Here is a 23,011-nt window from a genome sequence, read left to right as displayed (position 1 = left end):
GACTAATACCTGATGTTTGTTGCATGTTGTCAAATGTTGGTTGATTGACATCAGATATCTGTTGATTGTTTTCAAATGTCGGTTGATAGATTTCAGATGATGGATGCCCAGTGTCAGATGACGGTGGACAAATTTCAGAGTGTGATTGACCAGTTTCAGATGTTGGTAGAATGTTTTCAAATATAGACTGAATTTTAGCTTTAATTGGATAATGGTATTGTTGAGATGTTTCAAGGTTTTCATTTTTGGATAATTGTTGGATATTTTCACAATCTTGTTGGTTGTTTCCAAATAATTGTTGATCAGTTTCATAATCAGGCATTAAACAAACATTTTGTGATATTTGCTGAATTCTGTTAGATTTTTCAAAGTTTATAGAGGATAGATGTGTATTTTCTGATGCATTATGAAAATTTTCTGATATTGGAGGAAGGTTTCCATGCACTGGATGGAAATGTGGATGATCCTCTTGTATATTATCAGTGTATTGAAGGTTATCACGATCAGACTGAATATCATTAGGTTCAGTTTTAAAATTATCCGATTCCATTGTGGGGTACTTTTTTAAGTCAATCTTCTTTTAACAATTTAACAAGAACAATTCATTTAAAATCTAATCCATGAATTATAACTAAAACCTTAGATTCGGTAACTGAATGTTCAGTTTTATTAAAAAGAAGTTAAAAACATAAGTTCTTTTGTCCAATGGAATATTTCTGTCAGTAATTCCACTTTGCCTGCCATGTAGCCTACATGGTGTCAATCCAATTACAGTCTAGACTGTCAACGATTCTCAGTTATAGAAACAAATCCCACACACCTGTAATAAAAAAGATTTAAAATGACATTACAATAGAAATCTGAGTTAAAGCCTGATGCAAAAATGTTACTAAAATCTTTTCAAGAAATATGGGTTAAGGGCCAAGGAAAGAAATGTGGTTTAACGTCACATGGAAAAAAAAATTCTCAAAGGCTACAATGTTTTCCTGACAGTGGTAGTAACTGCAAAAAAAATATTTCTTGATTACTGCCTTTTAATATTTCTAATATTTTCATCAACATGCAATATTGATAGGTGACATAAATTCTAACTTACACATAGATCTAGCATTAGTAAGCTTATATATACAATGGAAATGTATAAGTGAGCTTTTATTAACTTCATAATGAAATGAAACGAAATGAAATAGGGTTTAACGTCCTACTGATTAAGTTATGTACATGTACCGGTATACATCTTAAAATGTTTCAATAGAGAATCTGTGCCAAATGATTAAAAAAGTGGCACATCAATATCATTCTAGGTTGTAAAAGAGTCATGAAAATGATTTTTATGATGTCTGTATGGGCCATTTAATGTCCATGCTACGTGATCTGCTTCTAACACTAACACTTTGGACTCAGTCTGACGACTTTGAGGACTTCAAAATAATGAGGTTCCGGACTATGTTTCGGACAATAATAAATGATGAATAAATAAAACATTTTCTTTTATCAAATAAAAAATGATCTTGACTGACCGATCACTACCGATCACTAAATGTCTTTTACGTGAAACAGAATAACTGCAATCAACACACGGCCGTGATAATCGATGATTGACAACTTATTTGTTTCTCCATCTACCAAAGAACCGTAAGATTTCTTTGCACAGACTACAATAACATCAGGATTATTGGTTAATCAGCTTTAATTATCACGCTTTGATATTTTCCCAAAAACTTTTCTTTGTACGCAATAATTTATCAATTGGTAGGCCCTACTGCCTTCTATTGCTCTATTGCAAGCTTGTCGAGGAATGCAGCTTGTCGAGGAATGTCAAAGTGCAGCTTACGGATTAGGCCTATCGTTAATAATTTCTAGGGACTTGTAAAAACCATGCGTGTCATGTAAATATTTTCTTATGTGTTTCAGTAGGTCATTCTCAAATAAATTCATCAGCATATCCATTTTTTAAAAAAATATATTACCTTTAAGATAATTATCAAAGAATGGTAAATGCAACTAATGTTTTATCATTTGGTACTGGTAGAGCCTTTTAATAACCATATGTTTCATGTTAACATTTTTTTTCATGTTTTGAATTTGCCTATTTCAAAGAAATTCACGAGCTACTTTTTTTCATATCAAATATACAAAAATGGACAGATATACGAAGAAACACATATTATATAAAACATTCAACATTGGAATAGTGTCATTCTTTTCTTTAGAGGTCTATACATAGTATACATGTACGTACAGTGTGTGATCCATGTGCTGTACTTCTACTTGATGACAAACGGTAAATTTTACTTGCATGTTATTACATAAAATCGTTTTTGGCTTATAACAGATTTGTTTTAACCTTTCCTTTCAACTTGTTCTAGAGTCTGAAACATCACCTTCCTGAGTCCAAAACATTGAGGACATATTTTTTTGAGTCTGAAATGTCGCCGTTCCGAGATGTCATGTACCGGTAATCTTGACTTTGCCTTGTTGTACTTGTAGTTGTGTAGCAATTCATGCATTCCTATATTTTAAGCTGTACTGATGCTTGTAAGAGTTTGTATGTAAATCTGTATAAGATACAATTCATCACTTTGAAATAATTCTATTATATTTTATTTTTTTTAACTTTTTGTGTTTTTGGCTTTTACTGACATTCAGTCTCATTTTGGCAGAAATATTCATATATTGCAAATATTTCTGTTGCACCATTGCATTGGCTACAATATATGGAAAACATTAAAGCTCTATATCAAACCTGTTTTGCATGAACTCATCTTCAAAACATCAAATATTTTTTTAACTAAATAATTCATTAATTTGTTGACACTTACAAGAGCAGCAGTCGAAGGGAGGCAATCCCAAAAGAAAACAGGAAGTTGGATTTTTCCAAGTCAATCTTCCAATAAAATTAATTATTTGCGAACAGTTCCATTATGCTATTTAATAGGTTCTTATGACGATGATAATATATTAAAGGACAACTGTGTTGGAATGATGTATAAGAAATGATCAAAATTTCAAAGAAACTCTTAAATTCAGGATACATTTATAATAAGTAGAGCATTAAACGAAAAATTAATAAAAGTTGCCTAGCATTTAAAGAAAGACAACTCCGTAAAAACTCTCCAATGCTTGAAGGTAAATAAGTTAGCACGTACGTGTCGGTCGCAGAGAGCAAGTAGTGTTTAGAAGGCTTCAAAATGGAATTCAGCTTTTTAACCTTTCTGATTTTCTTATCTGTAGATTTGATAAGTGGAATTGGTAAATATATCATTCATTTAGAAACTCTCATTGACAAATTTCTGAGAGAACTGCAATTTGTATTAATGTTAATGATAATCCAAACTGGCTATTCGACGATACTCATAATTAATAAATTATAATTGTTCGTTTAGTTTTCTGTCTGTTAGTGTTAGTGCTGATTAAAGCCTTGTTCAAAAAAAGTATCAATGTAATCTTCTACCTTTTTATCTGAGATCCTACATTTATCTAAAGGAATTCATTGTCTAAATATATAGCTAATATCAGCATTGACATCCGAAAACATAACAATTTACTTTACTTTAGGTTTTATTTCTATTGGCTCCGAACTGTCTCTGAATGTGATCTGAACTGTCTCTGAATGTGATCGGTCCTATTGCTTTCTAAATTCTATATAGCTGCAATATGAAAATACGGTAAAATAACGCTCTTCCCCACCTCTTTTCTTAGGCTATTTTGGAACCCATATCTTCTATTTTTCACCCTGAATAATGTTTATTTTTTGCAAAAGGAATCATTTCTCATCATACCTGGTTGATACCTGACACAAATTTATAATAATTCAGCACTTTGTTCAAGTATAATTTAGCGATTAAATAAACATGCGGTCTGCGCATGTTCAAACATATTATGTGTATGTTTTTAATCGCAAAATTCTGCTTGAAAATAGTGTTGATTATTATAAATGTGTCAGCTGGGGCAATAAATGATTACTTTGGCAAACAAAAAAGAATCAGGGTGAAAAATAGTCGGTAAGGATTCCAAAATAGCCTTCAACCAGAGGTCGAGATGAGCGATATTTTCATATTACAGCTATATAGAAAGCGATAGGAACTGTCAGCGGGCATCGTCCGATCAGAGACAGTTCTTAAAGGAACTAGTTAGCCTTTAACCGTTTCGGACACTATCCAATACTGCCCAATTACTATAGGCTATCATTAAGCTGAAAGAGATTCTTTGTGACTCAAAGCCCCTCCCCACCCCCACCCCCAGGTGGAGCCGGGCGACATTTTCTGTTTTTTTTCGATATAAAACCGTCACAGAAATAAAAACCGTCAAAAATATCTTCTTCAGAAATAACGATCATACTGCGATATATGGCAGTTTTGATTTTTCTGCAAAAATATTGAAAAAATGTTTTTCTTTTCATGCTACATATATTTACCATATTTTTTTGTTTAATGATGAATAAATGGCAATAAATAACGTTAAAACTCCCGGGTGTTCGTTCCATTAAGTTACATGTAGCAAACGCCTAGAGCTTTGTTTAAACCATGTGACTACTCGCCTGTTTTTTTTCACCTTTTTCAGCTCCTGTTCAATTTTCAGTATATCTTAACGAATTGTGTACCGTATACCGATGCTTTGATTTTTCAGAAATCATTGATTTTCTTATTGAAATAAATTCTAATTAAGACGAAATATAGAGAGTAACGGTAGACTGATTGTCATTGATGTGTCATGGCTGTCCAGGATCTGATAATTGCTATTTGACTTCTTTAATGGACACTTCTGTTTAGACAACACTGACATTTTATATTTTAGTGGTCTTGAATTGTAAATGTAAAATTCATTTTCAAAAAGACATGTGCTTGAATTAGAAAAACGGCCCTGCATGGGCAAATGAATATACATGTACTCCAATTGTAACTATAAAAACGCACAAACATGTACACCCAATAGACAAACAATAACTTTTTTATGTTTTAACCATTTTATGCCCCCTTCATATGTAAATAAACTTAAATAATTATCCATAATATCAAATTGAATGTATTCAACGTTAAATTGTAATAAACAACAGCAATCAGCCTATAAACCAACATTTTTAGCAAGTCTTCGTGGCTATCTACATAATGCGTATATTTATACTTAATTTTTGATAATATTGATTACAAAATGTTAAGTGAATATTCAGAGAGTATGTCTAACTTTGTTACAGAGAGATGAACAATAAATTACTGACATTTTGTAAAATGTCGCGATATTTGTTTCAAAGGATATGACTTAGCTCTACCCCCTTGGTCCTCATAGCTAATCATGTTTGACGGAATCTTTATTTAGCATTGTTCAGTAAAATTTCCAATCCATTATCCAACAAGTAAGATGTATACTTTATTTGATAGACATTTAATAAGTGAACATATTAACACAAGGTACAATGGATACACAATTGCTGAGTTTAATACTATGATAAAGACGAGAGTATCCTTGTTGGAACGAGAGTATCCTTGTTGGAACGTCTCATAGTATTAAATCTCATAGTATTAAACTCAATAATTGTGTATCCATAAAATTGAACTTTGTGTTAAGTTAGATGTTCTTTTATATTCTGACAGTATAACGATATAACTCTAGGCAACCTAACCGAGTAATAACTTAAAATATACCTGTTAGATATGTCAATATACTTCTAAAATATAGACGTTTCACACATTTTGTAGGATGCCAGCTAATACTTGTTTGCAATAGGCCAACTCAGTTTCTCTATGAGTTAACAATTTTAGAATTATTTTTGTTGCGCTAGTTGAAGATGTGACACGCTAGAAGACACAGGTAAAACAGAACATGATAAACAACATTCATACACCAAATCATTACACAAGTTGGATATAAGTAGTGAGGCAATTCATCTTAATTTTTTTCATGTAGGACACCTGATACCACTTCTTGCTTGAGAAGTTGCATACAGAAGGTAATGAAGCCGTGTAAATTTTTCTCCTCTTGTTGTACATCCATTAATGTAAAGTGAAATGACTTATGATAAGTGACATGCCATATCATTTTGTTTATTTCAGAGATGAATTATGAATATGTTACATGTGGTTCAGTATTAAAGTTAATCAATTCCCAACACGATGTTCGACTACATTCCCATGATGTTAAGTATGGTTCAGGCAGTGGACAACAGGTAAACATTCCATATGAATTTAAGACTATTGTATGAAATCACTGTAAGTAACTACCAGTAACTGTATTACCGGTAGATCCAAAATATTTTTGTTCCCTGCCTTTCAAAGAAAGCAGGCGACTATTAAAATAGGTTTGTGTTTGTCCAGTCCATCACACCTTTTGGGACGGATGACTTTGGTTCTAATTGAGGTGGAATGGCGTGATTATTCGTTAGATGAATGCCTTTATTGTATTTGTTAATGAGCATTTACTGCTTACACATAAGAGCACAATAACTGTAGCTGCTTCTAATTGAGGTACAGTTTTCAAACTTGATGATGTTTGATATGTGAATATCTTGACTGGGTTGAATGATGGGCATTTTCCGCTTAGGTTGAGCAGAAATAAGCGATTTGATTGGTCTAGACTTAAGATAGAACACAATAACTCTGCTTCTAATTGAGAGAGAGTGATGAAACTTAATGTCTAGTTTAATTACATACACCTTTGATAATGGAAGTTTTCTGCTTTAGATCAGCAGAGTGTTATTTCATTCATTTTATATTCAGTAATCTATATATTTTAACAAGCCCAGTTTTACTGCAAACTTTTATCCGAAGGGTGATTATCTCCCTTTTTTAAAGTAAATCATCATAATGAAGTGTATGATAAATAATGATAATGATCATCCATATTAATTTATATTTTAGTCTGTGACCGGAGTTGATTCATCAGATGATCATAATAGTTACTGGCAAGTTCAACCTAAAACTGGTGCTACTTGTACCAGAGGGTAAGTAGAAATTTGGATGATATAGTTATTTGTGTCCCTTCGCATTACCCAACCCCAGGTTGATGTAGCTAACACATTATTAGTGTGCTTATGTATCTGATAATATCTATATCTTGGTAATGGACTAATTTAATGTAAAAAAAATTAATTGTTGCTAACAAATGATGCTGATAAACAAAACGATGATGCATTTGAAAGCTAGAAGATGCCAGAATAAAAATTAAATATATACCGGTAATAGTTTAAGAGCATAGGTAATCCAAAGTACCCCCTTTATTAACAACATTTTGATCCAAAATTATTCTAATCAATCAATTCTAACTTAAAGCATCTTATTTAACATTTCATACAGCTTTCATTATGTGTCTTAGCATGGACCTATGGCATTATAAGGTGCATGGTCTTAAATACGTTGTAGGCCTATACATTAGGAGCTTTCCTTTCTGCTTGAACATTTATTAATACATAAATACACTTACTGACATAACAGCAACACTCTTTACATTAAAATAATATATATTTGATTGACCTACATGTATAAGAAATATGCTGTTTGAAAAATTCTATAGCAAGAAATAAAGTCCCATATTCTACTACATTTGTAAAATTTGGGAGTTTTCTAATGACTAAAGAATTTGTTGTTTTTTGTTGCAGAGCACCGATAAAATGTGGACAGAGTATTCGATTAACACATCTCTCAACTAAACGTAATCTTCACAGTCATCATTTTCAGTCTCCATTATCACGTAACCTTGAGGTCAGTGCATTTGGTGAAGAAGGAGATGGAGATGAAGGTAGGTAACAGCAACATAAATTTGTGTTAGTTTTTATAACCAGATCTAATCTTACCAGTGCACATTGTACTTGCCAAAAGTAAATACAAAGAAACAACAATTCAGCTCTTGAATTACTCTAAAAAAAGACAACTCTCACAATTCAAAATGACAAAGCCCATTGCAAAGGCATTTAATATATACTCTTCAAAAAAAGTAGGGGATATTGGAATGCAAATACCTATGGAGGTTGTGATATGATAAATAATCATGAACATTTGACATGCTTTGGGAGTATGTTCACAGATGAAGAACTTATCGCCCCAACAGAACCACCGAGCTGCACATGCCACACGCAATAGCGCCATACACGTGAGAGGGGTTCATTGTCAAATTTGACACTTCAAGGATGCTGCGTGCTGGTTTATCTATCCATGTTTTCTTTCCTATCGTTTCTTGCATAAAATTTACTGTTTAGCGTATCTTTGCTTTAGTGTGTTATGTTTAATTTGTTCGAGAGACGTGTTCGTCAACGTCAACCGACAACACTGCAAGAATTGGTTGTGGCACTGCAAGAGGAGTGGGACAGATTGCCCCAAATCGTGATTGGACGGTTGATTAGGGGCATGCCACGACGAATTGCTGAATGTCTGCGGATTGGTGGAGCAATTACTCATTATTAAGACAAAAATCAAAGATGTCCATTTTCACTTTTGACAATGTATCTCTTTGCGAGTGAAATGGGGCCGTCATATAAGCGGTCCATATGAACTGTTTATGTCCATGTGTTGGCAATTGGCCTGTTATTAACATACACTGGTTACCTCTAATAAAAACAGAATGCATTTCCGCAGTTTTGTATTGTTTCTGAATATCCCTTACTTTTTTTGAAGTGTATATAATGTAATTTGTTATTTTTGTAGGTGATAATTGGGTTGTTACATGTTCTGGTAGATATTGGAGTAGAAAAGATCAAGTTAGATTTAGACATGTTGTAACTGAACAGTAAGTTTATGTTTATGTCGTAATATTTTACAAATGGTTTTGAGTTCTCCTCTCCTATCAAAATTTACTCTTTCTTTGTCTTTAAATTCTCACACTAGGATTTTTGGTTGCTGTAGATCATGATGCCCATTACATGTATCTATATATGAATTTAAGTTTATACTTAGTTGTATTTGATTTGATTTTCTGACTCTTGTGTCTCTTTGAGCCATGTGCGAGTCTGTAAATGCCCTGTTCAGTGTCCAGTGGATGTTTTAACTATTCCATATCCCTGTATCAGACACACTATTTTACTGTGTTGTCCATTTGTCACAGGTTTGTTCATGCTTGGTGTTTAATAATGAGTCCCTAATCTTTTATACTTTCAGTTACTTACATGTGAGTGGTGATACCTTTGGTCGACCTATAAATGGACAAAGGGAAATAAGTGCTCATCCATCACCAAATAATTTGAATTACTGGCAGGCAGCTGAAGGTATTTTTGTAAAACCTGCTCCAGACCCAAATACAGGAACAGTATTAGAGCATGATGAATTATGATGTTATTAATATTTATAAATTATATATATCAGAGGTCATTTTATATATTTTGTTAGTTACAAGCTTTTATGATAGTGAGGTCCACTTCACACAAATCTATTTTTCATCTGATTCAACCAACTGTTCATTACAAGAAAATATTGGACTGATTTTATTGAGTTTCGGGTATTTTAGAGTTGCTCATATTGTTTATGTTCCTTTCATATTAAAATGGAACAAAATTATTAGATCTTGGTCATGTTTCACAAAGCTCACTTAAGACTACACGTAAATCAAACATTTAATTTGTGAACTCTGTGACACAGGACTCCTGGGCTTTTATTGGTTAAAACTGAAATCTCTTACAATAAATTGTAAACTTAAGTCCCGGCATACCAGAATAAGTGTTAAATACTGAGCTTGATCCACAGATTAATCTGATTTAAGAGAACTAACTAGTTCAACAAATTGAGAATAGAAATCTGCTTGAATATGTCTTGTGTGTGGTGGGCTTGAATATGTTTGAATGCTAAATGAAGAAAATCTAGGCTAGTAATTATTAGTTGATAAAGAATCTCCACTTATTAAGAAAGGAGAACATTTAATAAAGACAACTAATGGGGATTGAACTGAAGAAAGTGGATAGTGTTGGGTTATTTGGGAAGGGTAGGGGATATCAACCATGTTCATGTCTTTAAATACCAGTATATGTTCGGTAAATTTGTAAACATTTGTTTTGTACAATATGTTATATTATTGTTTATTGTGATTGTGTAAATAGTCAAATTGACTAATGTTAGGATTGTATCCAAACATGTTGAAGTACTGATTTAATAACTTATTAAAGTCCCCATATTTCAGAGTTAACCGCACATAATATAGACTTTCAGAATATACCAATAAAAAGTAATTTTACCTTAAGATGTATTACAAAATTTTTAAAATTGATCAGGTTGTGACCATTGAAATTTCACATTACTTTCAAGTAATTTCCCACTGCCATCTTGAATTTCTTGCAATTGTTTGAAGGATAACTGATGATTATCCATGAGGTTAAAAAAATATTTTCAGGCCACAATTTTGTTAAAGCCCCAATATGCCAGAATAAAGATATTGGTCCAAGAGTTATTTAAATCAACCAGTTCAAACTTAATTTTACATTGTCTACTGTCTATTGATTTCCCGCTGCTGTCTCTCTTTGACAAATGTAGTAATAATTATGCTATATTTTTCATACAAGTTTGAAGTTTTTATATACTCACATATGTTTAAATACATAGTAATAATAACAGATTTTACATTAAGGAAGTAGATATTGTTGACTTTTGAAACACATGTATGTGTAAAGGAAAATGCTTATTAGTCTTCTGTCATATTGGCTCTTAACTCATTTACCTGTCACTTTAAATTTGGAAGACTTCATAGATATTTTCTTTGTGGCTTCTTATTCTTCAGTCGAAACATGATTTCAACCTGGGATGGGATTTAGCCCGTATATTCCGGACTTGTCCGACGCTATTTTCCAAACGCCCAAAACTGTCCGACCGGGAATGTGCCCAATCGGACATCAAGACATGGTGAATAATATTTAAAATTCCAAAATTAATAATAGTTTACTGAGTGTATAACTACCACTCAACCCGATTATCGTTGATAATACGCTGGATTGATTAGGTAATTAAGTGATCAACGTATTTATCGTGTTATTCCGTCTCTACATACACCTACCTTGATTAACTACTTAATCTGCCTTGATTGATTGACTTAATCCTTTGTCGGACAATTCATCAATCTAATCTTAAACAGACTATTCATCAATCCAATAAGAGTGATTATAATTTTAATCTACGAGTTTACCTCGTGATTTCTCCATTGTCGGGCGTTTCAATCTCCTTGATGTCGGCCGACAACACGTAGGAATTAGTCATATATGTCACATATCCTAATACTACATACACCCAAATCAATATACGTTGTATCCGATAACTGTTAAATTAAGGCCATTGTTTGTTAAGTTTATTTATATCTTAGTAATGTACATTTTCATTCTATTGATATTTTCATCAAATACTGTACATGTTGCCATTAAGGAGTTTTTATGATATATTAAAATTATATCATATTTCAATATTTTATTATTATATTAATGTATTATGTACACGCAAATTATTGGCGAATACACCAGTGTTCGTTTTGTTTTTTGAAAATAAAAAATTGGAAATCATTTGTGCATATATCTTACCAAAGGAATCAGCATCATTCGTATTGTGGACCGTCATGTCATTAGGCATTTCGATGGTGGAACAGTTTTGATGTTTATACTTGATAGACTGATAGCATAACAACAGACTAAATGTTAACGCTTTTAAATGAAGGGGGTAAATTGTTGTATTTGGAGAAAGTGTGTGTGTGGGGGGGGGGGGGGGGCAGGGCGATTTACTAACACATTTCCATCCCTTTTCCCAGCAACATTGGACTTCTTAATTCCATGTTCCTCATTATTCTATGTTTCAACATTACCAAATAGCAGCACAATAACAAAACTCAACATATTTAAAAAAAACAGTTTAATTGGATATCGCCACAAGTGGTTTTTTTTCAAACAATTTCATTGGATATGTCTGTATAACATGTTACCATAAGGTCAAAGAATTTGAGTCAGTGCACTCTGTTCCTGGTTAAACAATTCCACTGCACCTTATTAAAGCCTATAATTGTGATTTACCAAGGCAACACAATTGTATTGCTGGGTCACGACACATCAATTAAATATTGAATCCGGATCATTGCAATTTGTAATTTTAAATAATGTTTTGAAATTCTACATACAATATAATAAAATTTATATCAGAAGTCATAATATGTATGTAACGTGTGGTCACTGTTTTACATGCATTCCGTCGTCACACATCACGTGAGTGGTCGGAGGGGGTAAAATTGAAAGTCGTAGGGTTAATGCCGGTGTCCAACAACAAAGGCTAGATGTAGGGTTCCGGAATCTGCCGAGGTTTGCCGAGTGAACAACCTTGTCAAGCAGAAGAGCCAGTAGTCTTATTAATGGCAGGTTCAACGTAGAACAAAATGAGAGGACGAAAACCCCAACCTCGCAATATATACTGAGCGCCATGGAAAACGCATCACTTTTATTCTCAAATATTTTATTACTAGGTGGTTTTGTATGTATAATATTATGCAATACTATGAACTATTGTTTCTCACAATGCCCCCAAACGCAAAAAAAATATCTGCCCGTATGCACAAAAAAAAAAATTGCACGAGATGCACATGAAAAACCCAATATTCACGTGCAGCATTGTGTGTGAGCCCTTTAAAAGCATGTTTTCAACTTAATGTGCAGTACATGAACCGTGAAACGTCAATCTGTCGTAATTTGTTGTTGGACGTGTGAAGGAATCGAGCTAGAGATGCCGAGACTTACTGAAAATCAACGGAATGAAGCCATGGGAATGTCCAGGGCTGGCATGTCTACACGTGCTATTGCCAGACACTTCAATTGTCATCAGTCCACTATTGTAAGGTTGGTGGAACGTGTTCGAGTTACTGGATCAACACGTGACCGTCAACGTTACAACCCAGACTCAAGACCGCTACATCCGGGTCACTCATCTGCGTGACAGATTCCGCCCAGCGACTCGAACAGGTGCAGCAGTCGTAAGTGCCAACACCGTAAGACGTCGTCTAAGAGAAGTAGGACTCCGTGCACGACGACCTTATGTTGGAGCTATCCTCAGGGATCATCACGGTCAGCGGCGTTTGATATGGGCTCAAGGACACCAGACATGGAGAAGAGTAGACTGGCAAAGTGTGCTCTTCAGTGATGAGAGTCGCTTTCATCTTTATCACGCTGATGGCCGTCAACGTGTGTGGAGACGTCTCAGGGAACGTCTTGCAGACTGCTGCGTCTTCGAAACGAATCGATGGGGTGGGGGAAGTGTAATGGTGTGGGGAGGCTTCACATTTCATCACCGGACCGCCCTACATATTTGCAGGGGTCGCGTTAATGCTGTAGCCTACCGTGATGATGTCTTGCAACCAATTGTTGTTTCGAGCTCACCCACAACTTCAGCACTTCCAACAGGATAATGCACGTTCGCATACCGCCCGTTTTAGTATAGACTACCTGGCTGCTAACAACATCAATGCCTCCGGACATGGCACCGATAGAACATGTCTGGGATGAGATTGGACGCCGTCTGTATCGGGGACCACAGATGCACACCATTGGTGCTTTAGACGCTGCTCTTGTCCAAGAATGGAACAATTTGCCCCACGCCTTCTTTCAAACATTGGTTAATTCCATGCGACGTCGCTGCACAGCGTGCGTAAGAGCCTGTGGAGGACACACGCGCTACTGACATCTGTGTCGTACTTTTGGTTTTGACCCCTCTGACTTTGTACCGTTGATTACAGATTAAACATCCATAAGTGTACAAATGTGTTGTTATTGATGTGTTCCCATTTGAATATTGTTCACAATAAGAAGAAAAATAAATAAGATATGTTTACAGGATCATTTTTTTATACGAAAAACTAAGTGATGCGTTTTCCATGGCGCTCAGTATATGATGGACCCCTTCAGTACCATTCCCAATCCAATTTTAACGCGTTGCTCCTGGAAACAAGTGATAGGTATGGTGGTGTGCTGGTCCGCGTTGTCTGGTCTAGATGGGTTCATCATTGAACAACCTTGGCTAATCATTATCTGAATCAGTTTGTAATGTTAACCAGTGTATCAATTTTAACACACAGACTGTCCATATCGCGGACGTAAATTCCCCCCATCAATTTCTTGCGTAGGCGTGTTTTCTGTTAGACTGCAATAGTTGTTAAAGACAATTTGATTGGATAGCAATATACAGTTGTAGACATTCTAATAGTAAGTGCAGGGGTACTGCACCACACATAATTTACACAAAAACAAATATAAGGACAAGACATAATACGCAGAAATCACAAACAAACCCACAATTCAAATAAAGTGATGTTAAAATTATTATCTCATTAATTTATACACATTGTGAGATCAAGATTCAGATGTCTATACAATTACAACAATTTCCGATTGTCATTTGCTTTGATCACTTTGAAAAATCTCCAGGACAAAATCTGATAACCGGAACATGTTTTGTCTATGTTTGAGCCTTTTTTATAACATTTATTGCTGATAGTTACTTCATCTGTTGTTGCCCGTCTTTTGTAAAAGTATTCCCCCCGTTACTCCCAAACAAATGAAAATGCGACAATCTTATGGACTGCATTGGTCAGATATTTTGTTGACTGGCTACCTACTATCTTTGGGTAGCAGCACTGTGTTTTACGATTTGAGTAGCCTCTGTTATAAATAGTTTGATTGGGCGTTATTATATATTGCTTGGTTTCAAATAATCTGATTGGGTATAACTCCCGTTTGTTTAGGTTCTTCTTTAATAAAATATGTCATTAGATCTCCTTTACCCTTGACCGAGATTAAGCCACGTGTTTGGAACGAGTAACCAAAATTCTCTAAAATATCTTTTGTTTCCTCCACTATCTGTAAGAAAATTAAATTGGTAAAATTAATTTTCGTAAAGTGTCACCAAATGTCAGTCTAATTAAATTTGTATCTTTATTGCGCTCCGACTGGTCTAATCATTTCAGATCTAATCACTTTTTTGTCGGTTATCTGTTTTCTTTGAAGTTTGATGTGAGCCACTGTAATTGGCAAAAACAATTATTGCCACAAGGACATTGAACACAGACTTAGTAAAGACATTGTACTGTGGTTAATCAATCTATTTAAGGACAGTCAAAGAAAATACCTGACATTAAATGAAATGGAAAAGGATAAAATGAAATGGGGTTTAACGTCTACTGTCTACTTCAACTGGGATAATGAAGACGGGCATACGCCATACGTTGTGCTATGAGGGAAATTTTGCCCGGACAGCGGAACTACGACCTACTCTTGTATCCCTTCCAACTGCCAAGGGATCTTTTACGTGCACGTCAATGTATACACGGAACCTCGTTTTTGCGTCCAATCCGAACGACTAGACACCTGTCCTTGTCAGACCCTCCGTCCTGCAACACTGAAAAGGGGAAACCACGCCGGAAAATCTGGATGAACTTTCTCGACCAACACTGGGAGCGAACACGCGAGCCAGCGTTTTACCCACTTAGCCACCGTGGCTCCAAAATACGGTGCATCAGGTGTAGACAAAATGGTTAAATTATTTAACGTCCTGGTAAAAAGGACAAATAATCGGTTAGTGTATGGTGACCTAGTCTTACTTGTATTTTATTTGGATGACCAGTTGATTCCATTCTACTTGCTACATTTACTGTATTACCCCAGATATCATAATGTGGTTTCCTAGCTCCAATAACACCGGCAATTACTGGCCCGTGGTTTATACCTAAATTAAAAATTAATAAACAGAACGTTTCCTTAATCACAAGGGTGAGAGGGCGGGGCGGGGCGAATAGTCTGACGCGTGTGCTTTTGTCATTAAGTCAATAGTTTCAATTCTCAGTTTGTACGTGACAAGGAGCAGGATCCCCTGTCCAACCTCGTAGGTTTCACATGGATTCTGAATACGCATGTCTCTAGACAGTGTAATAAGTTTTCAGAATGATGAGCAATAAGTTGGTGAAATTATTGGCATAATATGAAACTCGCCAGTACACGTGTATGTACGTGTGCAAATATATTAGACAGGACCGTCGAATATTTTTAAAGGGAGACCAAAAGATTGCAATAGGTAGTGTAACAGGTCTCGTGCATGGTGAGGATAGGGGTACTTCTTTTAGAACTCCCTAATCCACCTCTTTCAATTGTACTACTGCATGTAAACAATACTGTATAGCTGGTCACTCGACTAATGGTCACTGCCACGACATCAACTTGTTAACACGTAACTTTGGTTTTTGAAACCCAAATCTAACTATCAGAACAAATAACTATATAAAAAAAAATTGGTGACGGGAGTTTTGAAAGAAGAATATAACCGTGCAGTGCGCACAAGCCTTAAGTTAAGAGATATGGAATTTAATTGTTTTACTCACCTATTCTTAAAACAAAATGGTTGAAAGATTGTTCATTAATTTTTGCTAGTGTTTCTTTCATGGTTAAAGCAAACTGAACCAAATCATCTAAATGTTTCCACCGTTCTTTTATATCTTGTGTCTGGTAATATAAATTGAAAATGATCAGAGTTCAGGTTCCACGTCATCTTACTTTGACAATATTAGCAAGATCAAATGAAATGAAATGGGGTTTAACGTCGTACTGTTTTGCTCCGAACTGGGATAATGAAGACGGGCATACGCCATACAGTGTGCTATGAGGGAAATTTTGCCCGGACAGCGGCACTACGGCCTACTCTTATATCGAATTCCAACTGCCAAGGGATCTTTTACGTGCACGCCAATGTGTACACGGGACCTCGGTTTTTCGTCCCATCCGAACGACTAGACAGCTTTCCTTGTCAGCCCCTCCGTCCAGCAAGATCAAAATTAATTAATGGACATAAATCGGCCTTCTGCTGCGATAAGCCAGAAATTGTCTATAGAAAAGACCAAAGAAAATGTTATGGTGAGAAGTACCCGACAAAATCTCATATTGTTGTATAATGATTAAACCTAGTCTGATTACTTACCTGACTACATATGAGATCTGTCATTCCACTAGCTGCCATATATGTTGGTCCTACCGTCTTTATTTTACATACACTTGAAAACCTCGGCTGAGATAATAACTGATAAGTATAAACAAACTTATGTATTAAAATACTGACTCCCCAAACCTCCAACGGGTTTACTCGCGACCTTCCATCGGTTGGTTTGGCGCTTCCTGTGGCATTTACTAAACCTAACTGAAACGCCGTTACAAAATCTTGACCCCTTGCCTGATCAGCTAAATTAGGGATTCTTCTAATAATTGGTTGGACAACGGGAGACAGTAGTTGCCCGAGTACACATATGACACCTATCCCACTCTTATTCACAAAACAGAGAGGATATCCTGTCTCGTGCACAACAATCATCACACCTTACACCTATAGCTAACCGGGGTGTCGGTTTCGATCACTATTTCAGATGCCGAAGGTACTCGATAGAAGACTGTCGCCAGACCCAGTTTAGTGGTAAAAAAGCAAAAGTGAAATAAAAATCGATTCGCTATGTGAACTCATCAAAAGAGAAATGGTTACCAACACCAGGTGCCATTTAAAGAGTAAAGCGGTGGACACACTAGCCGAATGATTCGGGCGAATCGTTCAGCCGAATCAATCGGCGTCGAAATTCGCCTAGTGTGTCCACTGTCATTCGGCCGAATGATTCGCCCGAATCAAACAGGTTTGATATATTCGGCCGAATTATATTCGCCTGGTGTGTCCGCTTCGCCGAAGCATTCGGCCGAATATAGAATTCATTAGCCAATCACCACTCATATCGAGAAGTCACGTGATAGATTGAAGACATAGACGCCGCCATGTTTAATCATGTGACGTGAAAGGTGATGCAATCGACAGGTTGAATCGGGCGAAGCATTCGGCTAGTGTGTCCACCCATTCGGCCGAATAAAATTCGGCGCCGATTGATTCGGCCGATCGATTCGGCCGAACGATTCGGCTAATGTGTCCAGTGCATTAGCAAACCCGACACCACGTTTTTGGATTTGCATTTCAAATTAAATTAAATACCACATAATATTAGTCAATATGGTAAAAAGACACAACAATCTTTATTGGATTCTTATTACAAATTCGGCTAAAATCCAATTCCAACTGTCAAGGTTTTTTTTTACGTGCACGCCAATGTGTACACGTGACCTCGATTTTTCGTCCCACCCGAGCGACTGTATGTTGAGGAGAAGTGGTATCAGTAACGTCATTTTTGTTCGAGTCAAAATAATGAAACTTACCTCGTCGTAATCTGAAATGATTTCATTTAAAAATCTGAGACACTCCAGTCCATTATTATTAATCGAACTCTCGTTATAGAAATCGTGAAAGTTTGGACATGAGGCGAACATAACACCAACATGACCATACGAATGACTGTATAATTCCTGTCAAAATAAAAAGGCTTTTAAAATTAAGAGGGTAATCCTTCTAATTATTACGTCATGTTAGATTACATGTAAGTTTTAACGTACGGTGGGTGACGGGGGTCGTTTTCCAGTAGACCGGGAGCCCAGCGGGTCAACCTAGCTGAAAAATGTACCAATTTTCTCCTATATGGTATCAATGTATGTATATCTGGTATCATCAGAATGTAAGTCTGCCGGGTTTCTGGTGGTGGGTGTGGTATTCCACGCCCTAAATGCCATGGCCCCCAACTAGGCTAGATTAGCTCAAAAGTGTACCAAATGAAAATCTAATTTCCAGACCAAAGCTAGGCTAGATTAGATTAGGCAGACTTACATTCTGATGATACCAGATATACATACATTGATACCATATAGGAGAAAATTGGTACACTTTTCAGCTAGGTTAACCCCCTGGGCTCCCGCTCTATTCGACCATCCAACCAACCAGGAGGAATTTCGATCATGATATCAGCAACTAATTTTAAATAGATGAAAACTCACCTCGTCACATCTGAGTTGTCCAATGAAATCTTTCGCCACATGCGTAGGTAGAATATTGTATATAAGAGCCTCGTTCTTCGCTCTCAACAATGTCACTTCCTCTTTCTGTTTGGTAGACTCGACTTTCCAAAAAAACAGACGTCTGTAGATTTTATCCATCTTGTTAAAATATTTATAAATATATAAAACAAACTATAAGATGATTAAACGTTAAAAAAAAGGTAACGTATTGTGCACTTCACTTCTTCACAACAGCAAAAAGCAAAACCGAAGTTAAATTTGTGCAGGCACATACACATACCATCTATCAAGCATCCTGACCGTTCACTCAAATTTGTATGCCTATTGGGTCATTCCTGTACTCCCCACCTCACCCCTCCACGCCGAAAAAGCTGATTTGATTAGATCTATATGCTAATTCCGCCACGCACAGCCGATATATAGCTTGTCACAGGGTTTATGTATATCAGACGAAACTATACGGTTTTTTCTTCACTTTCGGGAGCCACGGTGGCTAATTAAAGTGGGTAAGACGCTGACTCGCTAGCCGGGGGGTCACGTGTTTGATCCCTGCATTGACTGACAAAGTTCATCGGGGTTTTCCGACGTGGTTTCCCCTTGCCAGTGGTGCAGGAAGGAGGGTCTAAGGACAGCTGTCAAGTCGTTCTGATGGGACGAAAAATCGAGGTCCCGTGTATACACTGGCGTGCACGTAAAAGATTCCTTAGAAGTTGGAATTCGATATAAGTGTAGGCTATAGTCCCTCATAGCACACTGTATGGTGTATGCCAGTTTTCATTAGCCCAACTGGAGCAGAACAGTACGAAGTTAAACCACATTTCATTTCATTTGATTTTCTTCACTTTAAATTTTTGATTTTGCATGCGGTGTTACGTGTGTATTCGGGTTGCAGGCATGTATTATCTCCACAACACTATTTCCCGTCTCCCCTCACTTCAACTAAAAAAAACCCAACAAAATTTATACGAACCTGCCTAGAAATGAACACAAGAATCAGCGACATAAACACCAAGACTGCTAGCGAATTATATTTGGTAGGAAAATAGCTATTTGAATAAAGAAACGGAAGAAATATAATCATTATGCAAAAGTTATCTGGTCAACTAATATATACTCTTCAAAAAATGTAGGGGATATTAAAATGCAAATACCTATGGAGGTTGTGATATGATAATTAGTCAGGGACACTTGACATGCTTTGGGAGTATGTTCACAGATGAAGAACTTATCGCCCCAACAGAACCACTGAGCTGCATGTGCCATACACGTGGGAGGGGTTCATTGTCAAATTTGACACTTCAAGGAAGGGTTGACGAAAACTGCCGCGTGCTGGTTTATCTGTCCATGTTTGCTTTCCTATCGGTTCTTGCATAAGATTTACTGTTTAGCGTATCTTTGCTTTAGTGTGTTACGTTTAATTTGATCGGGAAACGTGTTCGTCGACGTCAAGGTCAACCGACAACACTGCAAGAATTGGCCGTGGCACTGCAAGAGGAGTGGGTCAGATTGCCTCAAATCGTGATTGGACGGTTGATTAGGAGCATGCCACGACGAATTGCTGAATGTCTGAGGATTGGTGGAGCAATTACTCATTATTGAGACAAAAATCAAAAACGTCCATTTTCACGTTTGACAGTGAAATGGGGCCGTCAAATAAGCCGCCCATATGAACTGTTTATGTTCATGTGTAGGCAATTGGCCTGTTATTAACATACACTTGTTACCTCTAATAAAATCAGCAGTCCATTTCCGCAGTTTTGTATTTTTTCTGAATATCCTCTACTTTTTTTGAAGAGTATATATATATATATATAAAATATATTATTCAGAACAGCTATCTTTAATAATTGTTGACATGCAATAAAACATTCCGGCGTTCTTCTTGGTTCGCCCCTACAGGTGTAATCCGAAGGAAATATCAACATAAATGGGCTTCTCGGGCCCTTGATAAGCATATCAGCGCCCTTAAGTCTCCAATGAACTTTAATATTTTCCTATCGTGTAAGAGTAACATCAATTAATTCAGCTCTCAGAAATCATATTAGGTCGACGTTAGAATATATATGCCAGAATGAACATTTTACCCCCTTTTTCCCGCAGGGATCTCGTAATAGCTCTGTGTTACCAACAAAATATATTAACTTTAAACAACTACGAGCGTAATATATTATGAACCAAGAACCGAGCATGACGTCATCACAGCCATCTTGGAATTGTGACGCCATATCAAAAATCCAAGTCCGCCAATTAATACACAATCGTCCAAGTTTCGTGTCGATCAATCTTGCATCAATTGGCGGAGTCTTAAGCATTTTCCTGGTCCAAAAATATAAACCGCAAGGCTTTAAAAGTACCATCTAGTTAGTCATAGCACATCCCACATTGCTTCTATGGTATATAAATACTTACGCAGAATTAATATACACGTTGTTATCATAACTGTCAAAAATATCGGCAAATATCAAACATTCAAATATACACACAAGTAGAGCAACAGTTAATATCAACATAGTCTTAATTATATGACTAATTTGCATAAGGCACGTGATTGCTATGAGAATGAGGCTAGTAGAGTGGATAAAATATACTGGATTCTGACATCTGACGTCATTTGGTTCTAAATTGGAACCAGATACGTTGTACGTAGAACCAGTTTCACATCCGAACTGAAATAGAAAAACAACAGAAAGGATAAGACTTTTACAGAAGGCCTGAAAACTTCATGGGAACACTCAGGCCAGTAACTAAGGGGGCTTTGCCTCTGCAAAAAGTTTGCCCCCCCCCCCCCCCATGAAAATTTTTTCGACCATGAAAAAATAGATATACATTGTCCGTCAATTTTACAGCACCCCTGAGAACACTTTCCGCCCCCCGTCGTTGCTCTGACCTAGTTGCTGCCCTGGGAATACTCTCTTACTACCACCACCACCACCGAATATTGATTTTTAAAAAAAAAATCCGTATGCCATCTTTCATACACACAAAGACTAAATAAACATTTTCAATTTCATTAAATGAAAGCGGAATAAATACTTCTCAGTATAGGCCCCAGCTTAGTGTTGTCGACTAAAATCATCGATGCAGGTATTAAAATGGCAGACAACTAGCTTCGTGTTCGTGTCTTTTCTCCACACAGCCTAAGTTTCGCACATTATAAGGACATTATAGTTCTAGGTAACAGACTAAAGAAATTAAAATGCGAGAGAAAGATCCAATACTTACCATGCCGCTAACGTCAGATAAAAATAAGATAATAACAGCAACAATCGTCCATAATAGACGTAAAATACGGTGGTTAGTCATACAATATATAAACCTTTCAACTACATGTTTGTCCTGATAAATGAAAGAAAACAGTAAACATAATATTAATAGTTTTCATACCTACACAAGATGAGCATAAACATACACAAGCACATCAGTTATCATAGAATATCAATTAACAATGAATTAATGTTTAAAAATCATTCTCAAATTATCCATGTTATCATTGTAGAAAAGTCTCCCAATCCATTCACTAGAATTTACAGAACTATATTACTTACAATGTCCGTGTTTATTGCCTTGTTCATGCTTTTGTTTTCTGTGTTTCTAGTTGTTTTTTATTTTACGAATTTGACCTTTTTTAGCACTTGAGGGAGTCGCGAGGAGATGGTTAGTGTCTTAGCGCACTAGTCCCTTGTCTTAATGTAGCATTGCTGTTGTAATGTATACATTCTTTCCAAACCCCCAGATCCACTTTAATGCCAGTCCCCAGGGATTTATGAGAGTGTCTGTACGAGCTGAAGGATATTGTGAAAAACCAGAACCATGTGCGAAGATAATAAAAGAAATTTGTATATTGGCCTACCTTTGTCATAAATCGAGGCCACGTGATAAAAGTCATTAAAGCTAAGAGAATGACACCAACAATAAAACAAAGGATTACCAACAAACTTCTGGAAAACAAAGAATCATATTTATTGAAGATTTGAATTATCCATTGTCGAAACGTAGCAATCGATACAACCGATTAACTTAGAATGCAGGCCAGCCTATCAATTTTAAGTTACCAAAGTATAAGCTGAAAATAATCATTTTTGTGCTTATCTTCGCCTTCTCCTAAGTATATATGTAAATTAGTAAATCCCGGTAGGGGTGCGTGTGTAGTGGGTTGGTGGTATT

The 23,011-nt window shown here is 36.1% G+C and overlaps 2 protein-coding genes across 2 annotated transcripts in view; one reads left to right on the top strand and one right to left on the bottom strand.

Annotated features, from left to right (window-relative positions):
- Nucleotides 1-3,122: 3,122 nt before the first annotated feature.
- On the top strand, nt 3,123-11,458 carry LOC126811869 (stromal cell-derived factor 2). The gene is made up of 6 exons (XM_050537885.2): nt 3,123-3,252; nt 6,051-6,163; nt 6,855-6,937; nt 7,592-7,731; nt 8,634-8,715; nt 9,084-11,458. The coding sequence occupies exons 1-6, from the start codon at nt 3,192-3,194 to the stop codon at nt 9,253-9,255; spliced, it is 651 nt and encodes a 216-aa protein (XP_050393842.1). The 5' UTR covers nt 3,123-3,191; the 3' UTR covers nt 9,256-11,458.
- A 403-nt stretch (nt 11,459-11,861) lies between these two features.
- The window catches only part of LOC126811878 (adenylate cyclase type 3), a 48,234-nt gene continuing 37,084 nt past the window's right edge, over nt 11,862-23,011 (bottom strand). The window contains exons 12-21 of the mRNA XM_050537911.2: nt 22,698-22,785; nt 22,070-22,183; nt 21,257-21,513; nt 19,818-19,893; nt 18,827-18,985; nt 18,158-18,304; nt 16,893-16,991; nt 16,300-16,420; nt 15,526-15,650; nt 11,862-14,785 (exon numbers count right to left, since the gene is read on the bottom strand). Of these exons, the coding sequence (XP_050393868.1) occupies nt 14,633-14,785; nt 15,526-15,650; nt 16,300-16,420; nt 16,893-16,991; nt 18,158-18,304; nt 18,827-18,985; nt 19,818-19,893; nt 21,257-21,513; nt 22,070-22,183; nt 22,698-22,785 (1,339 nt within the window). The 3' untranslated portion in view covers nt 11,862-14,632. The remainder of the gene's footprint in view (nt 14,786-15,525; nt 15,651-16,299; nt 16,421-16,892; nt 16,992-18,157; nt 18,305-18,826; nt 18,986-19,817; nt 19,894-21,256; nt 21,514-22,069; nt 22,184-22,697; nt 22,786-23,011) is intronic.

This window comes from Patella vulgata, chromosome 1 (genome assembly GCF_932274485.2).
Source record: "Patella vulgata chromosome 1, xgPatVulg1.2, whole genome shotgun sequence".
Classification (NCBI taxonomy): domain Eukaryota; kingdom Metazoa; phylum Mollusca; class Gastropoda; family Patellidae; genus Patella; species Patella vulgata.
This window is presented reverse-complemented; position numbering and strand designations above follow the sequence as displayed.